The sequence below is a fragment of the Myotis brandtii genome, unplaced genomic scaffold, assembly GCF_000412655.1.
Source record: "Myotis brandtii unplaced genomic scaffold, ASM41265v1 scaffold208, whole genome shotgun sequence".
In the NCBI taxonomy this organism is placed as follows: Eukaryota; Metazoa; Chordata; class Mammalia; order Chiroptera; family Vespertilionidae; genus Myotis; species Myotis brandtii.
Window position 1 is genome coordinate 6,696,243 of NW_005357764.1, and position 19,236 is coordinate 6,715,478.

General features: G+C 37.8%; 1 protein-coding gene across 1 annotated transcript in view; it reads left to right on the plus strand.

The window, feature by feature from the left end:
- Positions 1–18,377, plus strand: part of DDX46 (DEAD (Asp-Glu-Ala-Asp) box polypeptide 46) — a 57,846-nt gene extending 39,469 nt beyond the window's left edge. Inside the window, exons 17-23 of the mRNA XM_014539176.1 lie at positions 673–810; positions 1,304–1,453; positions 6,005–6,178; positions 7,599–7,817; positions 8,486–8,630; positions 15,239–15,312; positions 16,593–18,377. Coding sequence (XP_014394662.1) covers positions 673–810; positions 1,304–1,453; positions 6,005–6,178; positions 7,599–7,817; positions 8,486–8,630; positions 15,239–15,312; positions 16,593–16,640 — 948 coding nt within the window. The 3' untranslated portion in view covers positions 16,641–18,377. The remainder of the gene's footprint in view (positions 1–672; positions 811–1,303; positions 1,454–6,004; positions 6,179–7,598; positions 7,818–8,485; positions 8,631–15,238; positions 15,313–16,592) is intronic.
- The last annotated feature ends 859 nt before the right edge of the window (positions 18,378–19,236 follow it).

Sequence of the window (19,236 nt, forward strand, 5' to 3'; positions counted from 1 at the left end):
TACCATGATTATACACACATATGGTTTTATATCTTTTATTATTCTTAAATATATGGGAAGCTACATTCTAGGAAGTTGATATAGAGTGGTACACTAGTAGAGAAAGGGAACGTAAGCCCAAAAGGGAAGGAAAATACTATATTAAGTGTGTACAACAATGCATTTGTGCATTTATGTAAAATCACATGTGCTTGGACTTCATGGCTCAGTGGTTGAGTGTGGACGTATGAACCAGGAGGTCGAGGTTCCATTCCTGGTCAGGGCACATCCCTGGGTTGCAGACTAGATCCCCAGTGTGGGGCGTGCAGGAGGCAGCCAATCAATGATTCTCTCTCATCATTGATGTTTCTATAGCTCTCCCTCTTCCTTCCTCTCTAAAATCAATAAAATATATTTTAAAAATATTTCTAAAAAAATAAAATAAATTCACATGTATTACTACTTATGCATAAGAAATTAGAAATTTTCTGGTTTTGCTCTTCATTTTTGAATATTAAACTTAGATATTTCACTTTCAACCATTAGATAATTTAGTAGTACTTTTTTAATGGTCTTAAAACTTTAGTGATGGAGTCTTAAGTGGATTTATTGGGTGGTTTAGATTTTATCTTGTGATCTAAATAGGATTCGTCTTGTTAGTATCTAATAGTTTTACTTTTCACTATGCATTAGGGTTACGCATATACTTTTATCACAGAAGATCAAGCTCGCTATGCTGGTGACATCATTAAAGCTCTTGAATTATCTGGGACTGCAGTACCTCCTGATCTAGAGAAACTGTGGAGTGATTTCAAAGATCAACAGAAAGCTGTGAGTTTTTTTAACTCCCATTTTAATGTAAATCATTATTGTGTTCTAAACTTTGAATATTTAATATAGGACTTTTAAATCTTGAAAGGATTATTTTCTTTGGTCTTCATTGTTGAAAGTAAGACAGATATACCCTTTTTCCTCCCATTGACCCACCCTTTCTGAACTGTCCCTCCCCCCACTCTAGGCCTTCACCACACTATTGTCTATGTCCATGGGTTATGCATATATGCATATAAATTCTTTGGTTAACCCCCAGGATTACTTTTATTTATCTCTAGGGAGGGTGGAAAAAGAGTGAAAGTAAAATCCTTTTGATTAAATTTAGTATTTTCAGTCATTTACCTACAGATCTAATTTTTTTCTCACATGCTAGATGAAGTGTTTTTGTTAAATTGTCATACTACACCTTAAACGATATTAAATTGCTGTAAATTTCTTAACATTAAAATTTTTAACTATGAAATTAACTTTTTTTTTTTTTCCTTGAAAGGAAGGGAAAATAATTAAAAAGAGTAGTGGGTTCTCTGGTAAGGGATTCAAGTTTGATGAAACAGAACAAGCTTTGGCTAATGAGAGAAAGAAGTTACAAAAAGCAGCTCTTGGTCTCCAAGATTCAGATGATGAGGATGCTGCAGTCGATGTAAGTGTTGTTCTAAGTCTCTTTCTTGCCCATTGAAACAGTTTTTCTTTTCATACTTGTTGAGATAGCTAATTACTGGAAACCTTGGTTTGTATCCTTCCCAATCTTATCTTATGTATGTACATATATTCACATGTGCTCGTATTTATGTATTTTCATAAAAATGAGATCATACTGCTTTAAGACCTTTTGTTGCAGTAACAGTCTTAATCGAAATCTTCCCATTTTAGTAGTTACATCATTATTTTTTTTTAAATCCTCACCCGAGGATATATTTTTATTGATTTTTTAAAATATATTTTTATTGATTTCAGAGAGAGGAAGGGAGAGAGAGAGATAAACATCGATGATGAGAGAGAACTATCGATCGGCCACCTCCTGCACACCCTGTATTGGGGATCGAACTCACAACCCAGGCATGTTCCCTGACTGGGAATCAAATCCACAACCTTTTTGGTGTACGGGTTGATGCTCCAACCAACTGAGCCACCTCTTTTACATTATTCTTGATGGCTACATCATACTCTATTGTATGGATGTTCTACCGTTCAATGAATCAAACATTTATTTTAAATATATGGGTTGTTTCTATATATTTATTATTTGGAATATACTATACTTTACTATTATATACTACTAGAGGCCTGGTGCACGAATTCGTGTACGGGTGGGATCCCTCAGGGTGGCCTGCAGAGATTGGGCCCCAGCTCACACCCCTAGGCTCACAGCCCCAGCTTGCTCCCCCAGCCTCGTAGCCTCGCCTGGCACCCTGCCTTGGCCTGGTGCTGCCCCCTCACCTCCTCCACCATCCTGCCTGTGGGCAATCATTTGGGGCCAGGGCCCCGCCTCCCTCTCCCCCCCAGCTCCCTCAGCACCTGGGAGCCAGGCGGTGGCCCTGCCCCCTGCCGCCAGCAGCTGCTGGTCGCCGTCTGCCATGTTCCGCGCTGCCCCTGGTGGTCAGCGCACATCATAGCAAGCGGTTGAACTCCCGGGCTAACGGCTATCCAAGGGGACAATTTGCACATTAGGCTTTTATTATATAGGATACTTCAGTGCTTATCCTTGCACATTTAACTTGCACATTCATGAGATTCGGTCTGGAGGATGAGTGTATAAAAGGAATTGCTAGTCTTAAACTAATGTCAGATTGTTATTACAGCTAAGTAAATGTATAGTTTTCACTCACTGTAGTGGTTTATCAGAGTTCCTAGCTCCCCATATCTTTAGCAATATTGGTATTAATGTTGATCTTTTAAAATTTGTTATAGAACATCCTTATCCTATATAATAAAAGCCTAATATGCTAAGTGCCCAGTTGTCTGGTCGTCCGTTCAACCAAAGTGTAATATGCTAATGATATGCTAAGGCCGCTCAACCACTCGGTATGATGTGCACTGAGCACCAGGGGGAAGATGCTCTGACTGGTAGGTTAGCTTGCTGCTGGGGTCTGGCCAATCGGGACTGAGTGAGACGGGCCAGACACACCCTGGAGCCCTCCTGTGGTCCCTCCCCTGCTGGCCAACCTCTCGCATCCCTCCCTGGCCCTGATCGTGCACTGGTGGGGTCCCTTTGCCTGGCCTACGCCCTCTCGCAACCCAGGACCCCTCAGGGGATGTTAGAGAGCCGGTTTCGGCCCGATCCTGCTCAATGCAGAAGCTGCCCCCTGGTGGTCAGTGTGCTCCCACAGGGGAGAGCTGCTCAGCCAGAAGCCGGGCTCCCGGCTGGCGAGCACAGTGGTGGTGGCAGGAGCCTCTCCCGCCTCTGCGGCAGCCCTAAGGATATCCATCATTCGGACATCCCCCGAGGGCTCCTGGACTATGAGAGGGTGCAGGCTGGGCTGAGGGACCCGCCCCCTCCAGTACACGAATTTCGTGTTCTAGGCCTCTAGTTAATAATAACAGTCAACATTTATTGAGTGCTACTAAGTGCCATGCACTGTGCCAAGTGCTTTACAGGGATTATTTTGTTTACTTCTTTATAGTAATCACATGAAGTAGTACTCAAAAGTGTTCTCATTTTATAATTGAGGAGACAGGCTTAAACAAATAATCTTTTCAGATTTATATTGCTATTATGGGAATAAATGAGTTGGGACCTGTATCTATTTCATTCTACTTTAAAGTCCATGTCCTTAATGTATGGAATTATTTGTGATCCAGTGAAGGGGGATCCTGAGGACTTAACAAGATGCAGGTTTCACGGAGTATTTCTTGGAACCCTAACCCCTCAGGAGCTTGAGCTTTAGAACAGTATTTTTTTTAAAAAACTGGTTTTTCAAACTGTTATGTTTCACTCATAAAAGTAATGAAGGGGTATCTGAGAAGATGTTTTCATTATAAAAGAATTTTGGGATATCTGCCTAGTATATGCCACTAGTAGTGGCATTAATATATCAAAGGATGTGATAAGTCCTTAATTAAAGAAGCCTTGTTTAACTTTGCTTAACCCAGAAATTCTCCAACATTTCCAATCTCTGATCATATAACATTTTTTCACACACCCTATTAAACCTTAGCTTAGAACACAATTTTGGAAATGAGGAATTCAATCTGTTACTGTCATTTGAGGAATTGTGTCCCAGAAAAGTATTTAGTCCATGACCACAGTGGCTGTTAACCGCAGCCAGGACCAGAACCCAGGTTTCCTATTAACCCCAGGCCATTTTTTCTAGTATACCAGATTGGCTTACAAGGCAATTAAGTCAGTGTTTAGTTATCCGTAATGCTGTAACAAATCAATCCAAGACTTAGTAGGGTAAAAGAATAAACATTTATTATCTCATAGTTCCCGAGGGTCAGGAAATCAGGAGCATTTAGCCAGGTAGTTGTGGCTAGGGATCATACGCCACTGCAGTCAAGTTGTTGTCCCCAGTTGCAGTGACGCAGGGCCATCTTCTTCCAAGATGGCTCACTTACTTTGCTGTTGGCAGAATGCTTCCGTTCTTTACTGCTCTGCCTGCATGCCCTCACAGCATGGCAGGGCCTTTTCCCAGAGCAAGTGATCCTAGAGAGAGCAAAGAGGAAGACTTAGTGCCTTTTATGACTAGTCTCTGAAGTCACACACTAGCACTTCTACGAAGCAAGTCACAGTCCAGCCCATACTCATGGACAGGTTCTACCTCTTGAAGGGATGAGTATTAAAGAATTTGTGGCCTTGTTTTTACACCTCAGTGTTGTTTTTATTGTCACTTTGAACATTTAAAAAAATTTCTTATTGTTTCTCTAATTGTTGAAATAAAATATACTTTTGGTAAAAAATGGGAACAATACTGAAGTGAATAAAGTCAAAAGTAAAGTTACCCCTACCAGCTATCACCATACACATTCTCCATTTCTGATTTTATGCATTTGTTTTGGATTTTAATGCTATATGTGCTGTTTAATATAAAACTGTTAAATGAAGGTTTTTCTAAATTAACCTAATTAAACTTAAACCCTCAACAAAATTTCCTCTTCATTTAATATTTAAAAGATAAGACCCTGTTAGCCTAATCTGAATATATGAAGAGGTTTATATCTCTTTAGTTGGCAGTGTTAATCATAATTTTGGGGCAAAAAGCATCTTTAAAAGGAACTGCAAATAGTTTATAAGGTAGATGAGACAAATCTGAGAATTGCACAGTCATCGTAGGAATTGTGTGATTCCTGGAGAGCAAGGGCTTTCGGCATTGCTTTTGCTTTGATGGGGAAACCTACCTTCATTTCTTTTCTTTCTTAGCTCAAAGGAATATAGTAGTACATTGTTCTTTTCTGATTCTGTTACCTGGTTTTTAAAGCAAATCCAGTTGAATTTTAAGAGTCTGGAAGAATTTTGGGAGCTTTATCTTAGGAACATGGTTGTATCATTCTCCCTGAGAATCACTGACTCTCCCCCCGTCCCCCAGTATTTTATTTTATTTTTTAATATATTTTTATTGATTTCAGAGAGGAAGGGAGAAGGAGAGAGAGATAGAAACATCAATGATGAGAGAGTCATTGACCGGCTGCCTCCTACACGTCCCTTACTGGGGATCGAGCCCACAACCCGGGCATGTGCCTTTGACTGGAATCGAACCTGGGACCCTTCAGTCCGCAGGCCGACGCTTTATCCACTGAGCCAAACCGGCTAGGGCTCATTATCTCTTTTTTAAATTGGCCGTTGGCCCTAAGTTATTGCCCTTCTTCCAGCCTCTTTCAATACAGTATATTTGGCCTCTAGGCCTGAGTGCTGGGGCATTTTAGGTGCATCATGTTGGCTGCTCTGTCTTGACAACACACATTCCTTATTTGCTGAACTGTGAAGTATTTTCTGGATCACTCAAGAGTCTGCATAATGGTTCGTGTAGCATTGTATCTGTTTTCTATTTTTTTCACCAAACTGATTTTTTAAAATGAAATGTGTCGCTCTTAACCAATAGCTGGTATATTTTCCTGTTCATATGTGTGGTTGAATTAACATAAATGTAATTGATTCTAGACTTCTGGTAGAAATATTTTTTATTAGTTTCTATAGATACACCTGAATTGGTATTTTTAATTCAACTTTTGCTGACCTTTTTTTCATTTTGTTTAGATTGATGAGCAAATTGAAAGCATGTTTAATTCAAAGAAGAGAGTGAAGGATATGGCTGCTCCTGGAACATCTAGTGTTCCTGTTCCAACTGCTGGAAATGCTGAGAAATTAGAAATTGCTAAAAGATTGGCTCTTAGAATCAATGCTCAGAAGAATTTGGGCATTGAGTCTCAGGTATTAAGTAATTTGTTCCAAGTTTTAGTCAAAACTTTCTATAAGTTCTTTGATTTAAATGCTTTTTAGGAATTATGATGAGAGAGAATCATTGATTGGCTGCCTTTTGCACACCCCACACTGGAGACTGAGCCTGCAACCCAGGCATGTGCCCTGATGGGGAATTGAACTGACAGTGCTCAACAACTGAGCTATGCTGGCTGGGCTAACTGAGGTTTTAATGCCTATTTTGGAAGGCTGAACTGTTAAGCATGTTAGCCATGGAACATGTTATAAAGTACTTTACTAATTGCTCTTACCAGAATATTAAAGAAATAACTCTCGTTTTCTCTACTGATTTGCTTTTACTGGGTGTGTTTTAAAGATTTTTAGAGTTTGGGGATCTGCAGGGCAGGCCCTCTGTCCAGTAGGCTATATAGTTTCAGGTTTATAGCACTTAAGCTGGGATGACCAAGCCATAGGTTAGTGATGGAACCAGGCTCGGAACCTCTGGTCTCTGAGTCTTTGTTTAGCCAGTGAGGTATCATGAAGTATTTACTGCCCCCAAGCCTGTGCCACCTCAGAGCTGGGATGGCAGTACCTAAGTTTTCTGGGATTATTACTGCTAATAACTCTTTATTAGAGAAATCAAATAGCTGTAACTTTTCACTGTTCGAAAATCTTGAGGTATGAGTCAGGTATTACCCATGGAAGGGTTCTGTTCAGATTAAGCATATAGTAAAATTAAGTTCAAATCAAAAAAGCTAAAAGGTGTTGAGTAATTTACTATCATTTATTGAATATTGGGTTGGACCATGGGAGAAGAAGAACTCAGTGGTGATAGGGCACAAAGATTCTAATTCAGAGGAAATTCCTGGGAGTCCCAAAGCATGTAAATTATTTTAGGAATATACTATGTTTAATATCAAGAGTTACCTAATTATCTATAATCCAGTAGAACTTTTTTATTTTTTATTATTTTTATTAATGCAATTTTTTGTACCTTTAAAATTATTTTTTATTGATTTTTAGAGGAAGAGAGAGAGAGAGAGAAGAGAGAGAAATACCAATCGTTTGCCTCCTACATGCACCCCAGCTGGGGATTGAACTGTAACCTGGGTATATGTCCTGACTGGGAATCGAACCCGCCACCTTTTTGGTATATGGAATGACTCTCCACCCAACTGAGCCACACTGGCCGGGGCTATGAGCCAGTAGAACTTTTAATATAGAGTTGAATGTTCTTTAATTTTCTCATCAAAGTAAAGGCTATATATCAAACTACCAGTTAAAAATATATACTGCTAAATTGCACATATGGTAGGAATCTACATTAGAAAGATGCTTTTAATTAGTGACTTTACAGAGAATAATTGGTGGGGTCCCTGATCTTGTCTCTGCCCTCAATTGAGATTTGACTGTAGTTCTCCTTTAACTGCAGGATGTGATGCAGCAGGCCACCAATGCAATTCTCAGAGGTGGTACCATCCTGGCTCCCACTGTGTCTGCAAAAACCATTGCAGAGCAACTTGCTGAAAAGATCAATGCCAAGCTCAATTATGTGCCTTTGGAGAAACAAGAAGAAGAGAGACAGGATGGTGGACAGAATGAATCTTTTAAGAGATATGAGGAAGAATTAGAGATCAATGACTTCCCACAGGCAAGTAACAGATTTAAACATTTTATTGTGGAGTAGGAGCTTTTCTAAAAAATATATTTTTTCATTGACTTCAGAGAGGAAGGGAGAGGAAGAGAGAGATAGAAACATCAGTGATGAGAGAGAATTATTGATCAGCTGCCTCCTGCACGCCCCACACGGGGGATTGAGCTTGCAACCTGGGCATGTGCCTTCACCAGGAATTGAACTGTGACCTCCTGGTTCATAGGTCAACACTCAACTGAGCCACGCCAACTGGACGTGGAGTAGGAACTTTTGCTTCTTAGGATTGAAACCCTCTTCTTGAAAACCCATGAACATTTAATTTTGTTTATCTTTACTTTAAAAATGTTTTTAAAATTACAGTTTTCATTAAATATTATTTTGTATTAGTTTCAGGTGTACAGCATAGTTGTTAGAAAATCATATACTTTACAAAGTGCCGTGAACATTTTAATAGCTACTTTTTATCTAGATAGGGGAGACAACAATAGAAATTCCATTTTTATGAATATGTTCTAGGCATGTTAGGACTTAAATGAATTAATGATGATGTTAATTACAGTCTTAATATTGACCATAATATGATTTAGACAACCTATTCTTTGTCAGTGCACTCAGCTTTTAAATCCTGTTATGAAGTGATTTCCCCCCCACCCTTTCTTTTATAGACTGCTAGGTGGAAAGTTACCTCTAAGGAAGCTCTGCAGAGAATCAGTGAATATTCTGAAGCTGCAATTACAATCAGAGGAACATACTTCCCACCTGGCAAGGAACCCAAGGAAGGAGAGCGGAAAATTTACTTGGCAATTGAAAGTATGTACTGTTGGTTCTGTTTCAAGGTTGATGTAAATGTAATAGAGAGAATGTGAATTCAGTTCTAGAAAATAACGAATACCTATAAAAATTAATTTTATATGTTATTTGAGTTCTTTATTTAGAAGGTTAGTACACATAGAAAGTTGAAATGATCCATGTTTGGACAATTCATTCAAATCTGAAAATCACTCTGAAAGAAAAGGACTTTTCTTTTAAGGATTAATCTGTTTATACTTCTATTAAGTAGAACATTCTGGCCAAAGTTTAGTTTAGAAAGTAAGTCAACTATATTAATAATCTACTTAATGAATTTTTAAGCAAATATTGCCTCAGAAATTATGTCCATAAAAGTTCATGCAGACCTTTAAAAAATAACGAAAGGACAACTAATACCATAACTTGAAGAGTATAAGTAATGCATTAACTAAGAGTGATCTGGTTTGCATTTTTTGGTTGTTGTTATTACTCCTCACCCTAGGATATTTTGTCCATTGATTTTTAGAGAGAATGGAAGGGAGAGGGAGAGACAGAGAGAGACACACCGATTGGTTGACTCCCGCACACATCCCCATTGGGGTGGGGTTTGAGCCTGCAACTAAGGCATGTGCTACTGACCAGAATTGAACTTGGGACTCTCCAGTCCAAGAGCTGACGTTCAAATCACTGAGCAAAACCGGCTAGAGCTGGTTTGCTTTTTAACCTGTTGTCATACATTCATGTGTGAATTCAGAAGGTACTTTTCATTTTTATTTGTTTTCCTAACACGCTATTCTGCTGAGTGTGTGGTAGGACTCTGCCTCCCTTTATTCTTATTTAATTTAAACATTTTTGTCTAGACTTTTAAGTTGGAGCAGCCAGGTCCATTTCATCTCTTTAATGAACGAAATAATTGTTGAAAACTGTTGTTGGAGCTGTGGGGAAGTTGACTCCATGTGTTGTGTAAGCCCAGAGTCTGCATACCTAGTGCTTAAATGGCTGCAAAGGAGCTGCTCCCACACCTTGTATAATCTCAGACTCCAGTCTACTGTTTTGTTATACACATCAGTTCTAACAAGGAGGCCTTGCCTGATCCCACTTCACACTGTGTGTATAACTATAGCTCTTAACCTGCTTTGTTTTTCCTCACAGTACTCATCACATGGAAATTAGAGTATATTTTTCCTTGTGTCTCTTTTCTTAGAATGCAGTGACTTTGAATGTAATGACTCTTATCTTCTGTATTTCTAGTGCCTGGCACATGGTGACACTTGATAAGTTTTTTGAATCATGCATCTGATTAACCCCTATAGTCACTTGTCTTCAGGACACAGAATATTTGACAGGCATATATCCATTTAATCTCTCTAAAGCAGCACAATAGAATTCACTGTGATGGCTATGGAGTGCTTGAAATATGGCCATTGTGACTGAGAAATTTTAAATGTTATTTGATTTTTTTTAAATGTATTGATTTTTTTGAGAGGGAGGAAAAGAGAGAGAGAGAAATGTTGATTTGAGAGAGAAACATTGATCTGCTGCCTCCCGCCTGCACCCCATCTGGGGATTGAATCCGAAACCTGGGCATGTGCCCTGAGGGGGAATCAAACCGGAGACCTTTTGGTACGTGGGGCAACGGTTAACCAACTGAGCCACACTGGCCAGGGCATAAATGTTACTTAATTTTTATTAAATTAAGTTTAAGTAGCCACATGGCTGATGGCTACTGTACTGGATAGCTCAGCTCTAAAGTTTGCTGTTAGGAAGATCAATGGAAGGTTATTTAGATCTCTTGAAAGTATATTGTTAAAAAGGTTTAGTGAAATAAACATGAACTAAAATGACTTAATTATATGTTAGGAATTATTTTTAGGGTTTATTTCTTTCCTGGCCAAAACAAAGAGAATTTCACAGAAAGTAGATTAGTACTTTGCCTCGTCCCTTTGCTTTTCATTGGTGACCTCCAATTGTTTTTATGTGGCTTCTTACTATAAAGACTTCACCAAGAGAAATACATGGGCATTGTGCATCCCATTTACTTCTAAATAGAAACTGTTTCCTGACCGAAATGCCTGATGGTGTCAGAGTAAGAAGGTAGATTAAGAAAGGCATGCTGGAAAGTTCTGTTACCAAAATTCAGCTGTTGTTGTTTTTTAATAAGTCCTTGCCTGGTTGCTGTAAACTTTTGATTAGTTTCCAGAGTTCTGATAAAGTTTATTTTAATAGTTTTTGCAAGTTTATTTGCTGCTTTTGTGGAGGAACAGGCTTTTGGAGTTCCCTGCTCTGCCATTTTCACCAGTGTTACTCTTACTATTCGACTTTTTAAAATTATTGATGAATTAGGTAAAACTCAAAGGTAAAATCAAATGCAGCCTTTATATTTTCCTGTTATTGCCATTCTACCATTACTGTATAATAAGATTCATACATATTTCTAAATGGTGTACAAAGGAAGTGGATTGAGAACTAGTTAAATTTTATTTCTTTATTTGTTTGTTATTGTGACTTTGATAAACTGACTCTCATCTATTTCAAGTCAGGTTTTTAAATGGCACCCTTTTATGTATCCTGAAAGACTTTTGGTCTGCCAGTGACTCAGTGTGTTTCTAAATCATGTGAAACTTTTTTATTGTGTAGTAATATGGGAGTGCTGGCACCCAGATCTGCAAGGAGAGAAAATTACACTGATGTTTTTCTGCATTTGGGACTGGACGGGTCGCCCTTAATTGCTCTGTTCATTAGGCCACCATGCAGGATGGAGACACAGTGTCATCCAGTGGAATCTGATGATAAAACCTTTGTGTACATGGAGTCAGCCTTTAGCCTCAGCTTGAATATCATGGGTAGTATTTAAGCAAAACCAGTATGTAAATGCTTGCCTTCTTAAGAGGCAAATCAGAGACATGACTGCTCTGAAAAAGGATCTTCTATGTAATTTATTAATTTAAAGGTAATTATGCTTGTTTATTATAGTACTAGAGGCCTGGTGCACAAAATTTATACACTGGGGGGGGGGGTCCCCCAGTCTGGCCTGTGCCCTCTCACAGTGCGGGAGCCCCGTGATCGATCGCCCCAAAGAGGTCAAGCCCCCGTCCACCGGTGCGCACCCGCTGTGCACACAGCCTCTTGGTGATCGCTCATCATGGCGTGAGGGCGTCACAACCACATAGGCTTTTATTAATAGGATAATTGTTTCACATTTCAATTTACGTATAACTTTATCAGAACACACCTCCTATACTACCAAGTGAAGTGAAGAAAAACCCATAGCTTCTGCTGACTTTTCCATCCACCTAGATTGGTTCTGGTCACTTCTTCACTGTCAACTTGTGCTCAGGAAATAATGTGTAATGTTTATAATTGAAGAACCCCTTTCCCCCCCAGTAAAAAGATAACCTTGCCAAAAATGAAGCTTGAAAATCTAGAGACATAAGATGCTGAATAAAAGCTGGAAATTGGTAATTAAAATGATAGAAATCTTTGAAATTTTTCATAGACGATTCGATTTGAAAGGGTCTTTCAAACCAAATCAACTGAACACTAATAGGGTGAAAACAGGTGTTGGAAGGAGCCTAGTGTCATCTGTTTCTAGTTCTGTAATTGGAGGGACCCCACTGCTTGGCTCCTTGGAGGCTCTTGGGCTCAGCAGCTCCAGGCCTCCCACCAGGCAGCGGGAAGGAGAACAGGAAGGACTTACATGCCTAGCCACCCTGTATAATTTATAGCCTGTTTTGTGACCCTCTTTTTACTGGTGGAGAATCCCTTAAAAGCAGCCAGAGTTGTTTTAGGACCAATGAAAGGAAATGCCTCTTTTTCATGGCAGCTTATAAACATATGTAACCAATTACCTAAAGAAGCTATGTAAGTCACAAATTTAAATGGTTCAAATGGTCAGACTTTTACTAAAGTAGAAAAGTTACTCTTCCATTTGAGTCTAAGTGAGAGTCATTTTCCTTTTTAAAATAGCACAGAATGTCAACAAGCTTCACACCATCTCATGCCAAGTACCATATTTTGCTCCTGAATTTCAGTTTGGTTGTAATTTTCAGTCTACCTTGGCTCTTGATTCTGCCCTTGTTCATTCTCCTCTATCTCTCTTCCCTTCGAGCACCCACAGCTTTAAAATCTTGTGGTTGGTAGCTGGTGGAGCTATAAGATTTAGATATATTTCTGTGACTTCATAGCCCTACTCATGGCCCTTTCCTTCCTGTTGTTAAACTGTTTCTTCTCCCTCTGTCTCCTCCTTCTTTTCCTCTCCATTCTTCCCTCCACTCTTCCTTTCTTCTCTCTGGTGTCAAAAAGGTTATTCACATGTAATAAGTGGCGGAGGGGGATTTTTCCCATATCTTGTGAATTATTTTCTTCATTTGGTTTTCTTGTATACAGTGATTAAAATGTAGTTCTCTACATTGCAACCTAAGTTTTCCTTTTATTCCTTGACATGTCACTCCTAGTCCTTAATCTCTAGTTTACTTCTTTGGTCCAGCTCTTTTCCTCTTAGTGTATACTGTGCTATCTATCTAGACATACTTACTCCCTGTTCTTGTTGCCTGACTTCAGATCTCTCCACATGTCCCCTGATGGCTCTCTAATCTCTGTCTCTCCTGAACCACTGGTTCATATTTCCATTGGCATTGCTGACATTTCCAGCTGATGTCCCATGAGCACCTTAATTACAGTGATCTCAATTGAATTTCACCCATCATCACTGCTGATAACACCTGTTTTTCTTCTTGGATTCAGCATCTTCTTTATTCTTATTTTACTTGCTGCTCAACTGTTTTTAGCATCTTACTTTGTACCTCTTTTTTACTTTACTTCTGGTCAGAAAAAACACATTTTGTCCAGTCTACCTAAAAATGTGCTTTCATGGTGGTGTGAACACAATCCTGTTGAGAATACTGAGGGAAAAAACAACTGCCTGGAAGTTGGGAAAGCTGCTTGGAGATATATTTTATTTAATTAATTCATTTATGTATTTATTTAATTTTAATTTTTTATTTTTTTAATATATATTTTATTGATTTTTCACAGAGAGGAAGGGAGAGGGACAGAGAGCCAGAAACATCGATGAGAGAGAAACATCGATCAGCTGCCTCCTGCACACCCCCTACTTGGGGACATGCCGAAACCAAGGCACATGCCCTTGACTGGAATCGAACCCGGAACCCTTCAGTCCAAAGGCTGACGCTCCATCCACTGAGCCAAACCGGCCAGGGCATTTATTTAATTTTTAGAGAGACAGAGACATTGATGTGAGAGAGAAACATCGATTGGTTGCCTCCTGCACAAACCTCAATGGGTATGTGTCCTGACGAGGAATCTAACCCACCACCTTTTTGTATATGGGACGATGCTCCAATCAACTGAGCCACATGGGCCAGGGCGTAGAAGTGATATTTAAAAGTTATTCTGGTAGACTACTTCCTAGCTACTTAACCTGTTGTAATATCTTTACAAGTTTGTTTTTCTAGTAGCCTACAAGATTATAAAGAGCATGGAGTTCTTCGTATAATGAATCTCTCACAATATACATGATGGGTACATAATGTTTCTTGAATTAATAACTGAGTGGATGTCTCCAGCCTGCCTCAGCCCCTTGGCTACCTTGTTATGTTCTTTCCACTCTTTTTTCCAGCCACGATATACTTCTTTTACTCTTCAGTATGTAATCCTTTCTTCCTTCCTTCCTTTAAAAATGTTTTTATTGATTTTAGAGAGAGAGGAAGAAAGAGAGAGAAACATTGATGTGAAAAAGAAATATCGATTGGTTGTCTCCCATATGCACCCTGACTGGGGACTAAACCCGCAATCTGGGCATGTGCTCTGACCGGGAATTGAACCAGTGACCTTTCTGTGCACTGGACGACCCTCAGCCAACTGAGCCATACCAGCCAGGCAGCATGCCTTTCTTAATCTATACCATTGCACATGTGATTCCCTTTGCAAAATATTCTCCATGTCATCTCTTCTACTTTAAGTTATTTAATCCTCCATTCATCTTTGACCTTTCTGAAACATTTGTTGACTTTAAAGAAATAATAAATATCCAATAAATATTTGTTAAATCAATGAACCAAGGAAGTTCTATTTCCCTTTAACTTTTTCTTATTCTCTTTTGGATAAATCATCTTTTCTTCATTCTTTAATCAACATACCAAGAGTTCTTAACACTACACGCATTGTAACCTCATTGCTTACATTTGAAACTCTGAAAGTATTGAGAACAATCAGCAGCCATTATATAATGTGGATGGTGTCTCACCAGTATTGAAAGGCTATCTTGGCAGGTAGCACAATGTTTCTGAAAGTCACCTACAGCCCTAACCGGTTTGGCTCAGTGGATAGAGCGTCAGCCTGCGGACTGAAGGGTCCCAGGTACGATTCCAGTCAAGGGCATGTACCTTGGTTGCGGGCACATCCCCAGTAGGGAGAGTGTGCAGGAGGCAGCTGATCAATCTTTCTCTCTCAGCGATGTTTCTAACTCTCTATTCTTCTCCCTTCCTCTCTGTAAAAAATCAATAAAATATATTTTTTTAAAAAAGTCACCTACAGTATTCCTGGTGGCTCTCCACGACATGGGTAAATTTTCAGTGTAATTCTAATAATCGTTTTCCACTTCTCACCAGGTGCCAATGAACTGGCCGTGCAGAAAGCAAAGGCAGAAATTACCAGGCTCATAAAAGAAGAACTGATCCGGCTGGTAAGTTAAAAAAACCTCAAGGACTTATTTACTTTTTTAATAAATGTTTTGTTAAACTATAATATAAATACAGAAAAGTGCACAAATCACAAACCTATAGCTCAATGAATTTTTACAAAGTAATAAGCACACTGATGTGATCACTATCCAGATCAAGAAATATAGAACATTTATCAGCATCCCAGAATTCCTCCCATGCCCCTCTTCACCATTCATTTCCCTCAAATGTAACAATATTCTGACTTTTAACATCATAGATTAGTTTCGCCTATTTTTGAATTCTATGTAAAGTAGAATCAAAAGCTCTGTACTTTTGTATCTAATTTCTTTCACTCCTCCACATTACTTTGAGAAAATCAGTCCTTGTTGCATGAAGCAATAATAATCCATTCTTTTTAATGGCAATATAGTTTTTAATTGTGTGAATATACCACAGTTAATTTATATATTGAATTTTGGGGTTATTTTAATTTTTGGTGTTTATGAATAATGCTTCTATAAACATTTTATTCCATGTCTCTTTGATACAATTAGTGTGCTTTTCTCTTGGGTATAAACCTTGAAGTTAAAATTGTTAATTAGGATTGCTAATCATAAGGTAAATGTGTAGTTTAGCTTTAAGCTGGTATTACTGAATCACTTTCTAAAGTGGTTATACCAGTTTACATCCCTTCTAGCACTGGATGAAAATTCTAGTTTCTCTGCATTTCTGCCAGTACAAGTGTTGTCAGTGTTTTTAAACTTAGGTAAAGACTTAATTTGACTTTGGAAATGTGCCTTTTATAGACCACATTTCCAAAGGAGGCAGATACGTCCCTATGTCTTTAGTATCAGTTGAAGCTTGTAAACTCTTCTTAACAATTTGTATGTTGGGATAAGAGCCCTTTGATAGGAAACTTTATCCTTTCTCTAAGAATGTGTTTTTGAGGGCTTTTCTAAAATTCTACTTGCAGAACATTCTTTTGGGGGAGGATAAAAAGTGTAAAGACTAGAAGGTACACAAAACAAGAAGGAAGAAAAAGACAGCCTTTAAATCTAGTGCTTAAGACTGTTTCACCAAGGGGTGATAGAAAAAGGACCTTGAGGTCACTACCATTAAAGTTGGTTCGAAATAGCTGTCAAGGCGTAGTCGAGAGAACAGAGAATGATTAGTTATTGAACAGTTCTTTCTTCCTCCATATAATATTAACATTTTTTATTTTAAATATGATAGTTTTATATGTTTGTAAAGGAAATGTCCTTGCTTTTTCTTAACACATATCTCTTATTTTCTATTATAGCAAAATTCATACCAACCAACAAATAAAGGAAGATACAAAGTCTTATAAGACATCTGGAAAAAACTTTTTACCTGTGCTGGTCGTGATACATGTGGCAATTGTTGTGTGCAGTTTACAATGTATTGTAAATTAAGATTTTTTAAATTCTGCCTTGCTGATTTTTTAAATATAAGAAACCCGTATTTGGTAAAGAAATCTTCTTGCAGTAAGTACCCCTAGAATTATCAAACTATATTTGAAGCAGGCCTGTGCCTGTTTTCAGAGTATGATGTCCTTTAAGCTTAAATATCAACATTTTAAATATCTGGATAGAATTCCAGAAGTTTAAAAAAAAAAGGAAATATTTGGACTTTCTATTGAAGGTAGTAATAAAGTACACAAGTTGCGAAGGGGCTATTCACCTTATCCTCTTGGAATGAAATTGTGATAATCTCTTTAGAAAAGGTAAAATTCTGTCTAATTTTGTGTCTCCCTTGACTCTGGAACAATATGAACTGGATTTAAGAATGTTATAATAGAATTTTTACAAAATGGGTTCAGTTTTTGTTTCAGTTTTTATCATTGTAAATGGACAATAGTTGGATTGCTTTTTGTTTTTTTAATTAAAGATTTGTAGTACGAGTCTTTTGCATTTCTTTACACTGCAAAGAATTTTAGTATTTACCACTTTTAGGTTCACCTCACAACCTCTGGCTCTACACCTAGTTACTAACTCTTTTCTAATCTTCATTAAAAAAAAGTTTTTTGTAACCTGTAAATATTAATATGATTCCTTTCCCCCCCTGAAAGTACTTGTGTATGCATCTGTACATATAAATACCCTACTAATTTTAATCTGCTTTTCTTCAGGATTATTGTGTAGGTTGTGACTTTTCTTTAAAATTTTCAAACATAATGATAACCATGTTTTAAACTTAGTCATAAGCATCTCTCAGTGAAACTTAGTTCACAAAATTACATTTTTGAGCCCTCAGATATATTTCTTGAATATTCTAATTTAAATTGTTATAATTAGATTGCATAATATTCTTTTCCATTCTGGTATATTAGAACTTCATATTATTGTCACTTCTTAAAAAAAGAAAAATTTCAGGAATTAAATAGACATATTTCTTAAGTTAAGAAAGTTCCTTTGAATATTCTTGACAGAGTTTTTAGGAAAGAAAAAATGAAAGCATACTATTGGTGTTCAAACAAATAATTTAAATAGCACATTAAGTGGTTAAGGTGACAAGGCGTATTGATCATTGTTTCTGCAATACTTATCGTTCCTGAATAACTACAATATAACTGGGAAATATTCTTAGATGACTCACATATCCACTCTCTTTCTTAGAGGAAGAAAACAGACAAAACATATGTAAAAACAGAACCAAATAAACCATTTACTCTAAAGCTCCAGGCATTGTGGGCTCCTTTTCCCCAACAGTTTATGTATTTGCTTATTTTTATTATATAGTTTGTTTTCTTTGATAGAATATGTGGCAGTCCCACATTGGTGACAATTGGTGCTCCTTCAACTTGCTGGATCATTTTGAGATTCAGCATTTTACACCATTTTAGCATTACTGCCTTTACGTTTGTGTATCTAGTTGTAAGAAACCACTGATAGTATTTTGTTTTAAAATGAAACACATTTCTGTTACTCTATTTTTTAATGTCATGTTGACTCTTTGATTTTTAAAATTTGAATGATGTATAGACTAATTTGTTTCTTAATGCAATATCAATATTTGCTCATGTTTTCTAAATTCCTTACAAAATAAAAAGTTGATTCAGTCTGCATTTTCCTAAAATTATCTTTGCTGAAATGTTTCCTGCTGTTCATCTGAATTTGTTTACATTGGTGGTCATGTGAGCGAAGTATTGCACTCTGTTTATTTTTAAATTCTGGCAACTTGCTACTCAAAATATACAGTTCTACTAAAAAATATGTTCCTGAAGAAGCGTCTTAGTCTTTGATGGTATTTGTATTTGGCATAAGACAGGCAGTAGGGGAAATAGGTTCGTGTCCCTGTTGGTATTATACCACAGTGACACTCTTAGAGTGGACATGGAAGTGTAGAATTAAATGATAATGGCTAAGTTCTCTCCAGCTCCTTTAAAACACTTTATTATTATTTGATATATTTCATATCTTACTAGCCTTGTACATTGGTGTTCAGCTGGTATTCACAGTGTACCCGTGGCTTTCTTTGATACTTTGTTTGAGACAGGCAGCCCTACATGTAAAGAGGTGTTTGTTTCTTTGAACAGAATCAGCTCTTGAATACCTGGAATTTATAAATTCCATGAAGCCAGCAGTGGGGTCCTCTTCTAAGTAATATATTAGCACCTTAAGAATCACAAGCTAGAAAGCCAAGCCTCCAGATTTGTAATTTGGCTATTTGTGAGCTCTTTTCCCTATGCTGCTTTGCTTTCTTTTATGAAACCATCAGCTAAAGTCCTTTAGTGACAGGTAACACAGTGTTTAAGATAGGAGCTGGGGGATGGTAGTTGACATGAGGCCTAGGCTAAAAAGCTACACTTTGTTCAGTAAAATGCTCCACTTTGGTGCTTTATAGAGGATGATGGATGCCGAGTTCTCAGAGCAGGCAAGAGTTATGAGTGGCTAGCCCAGTGTGGTGCATGAGAATATTCTTCC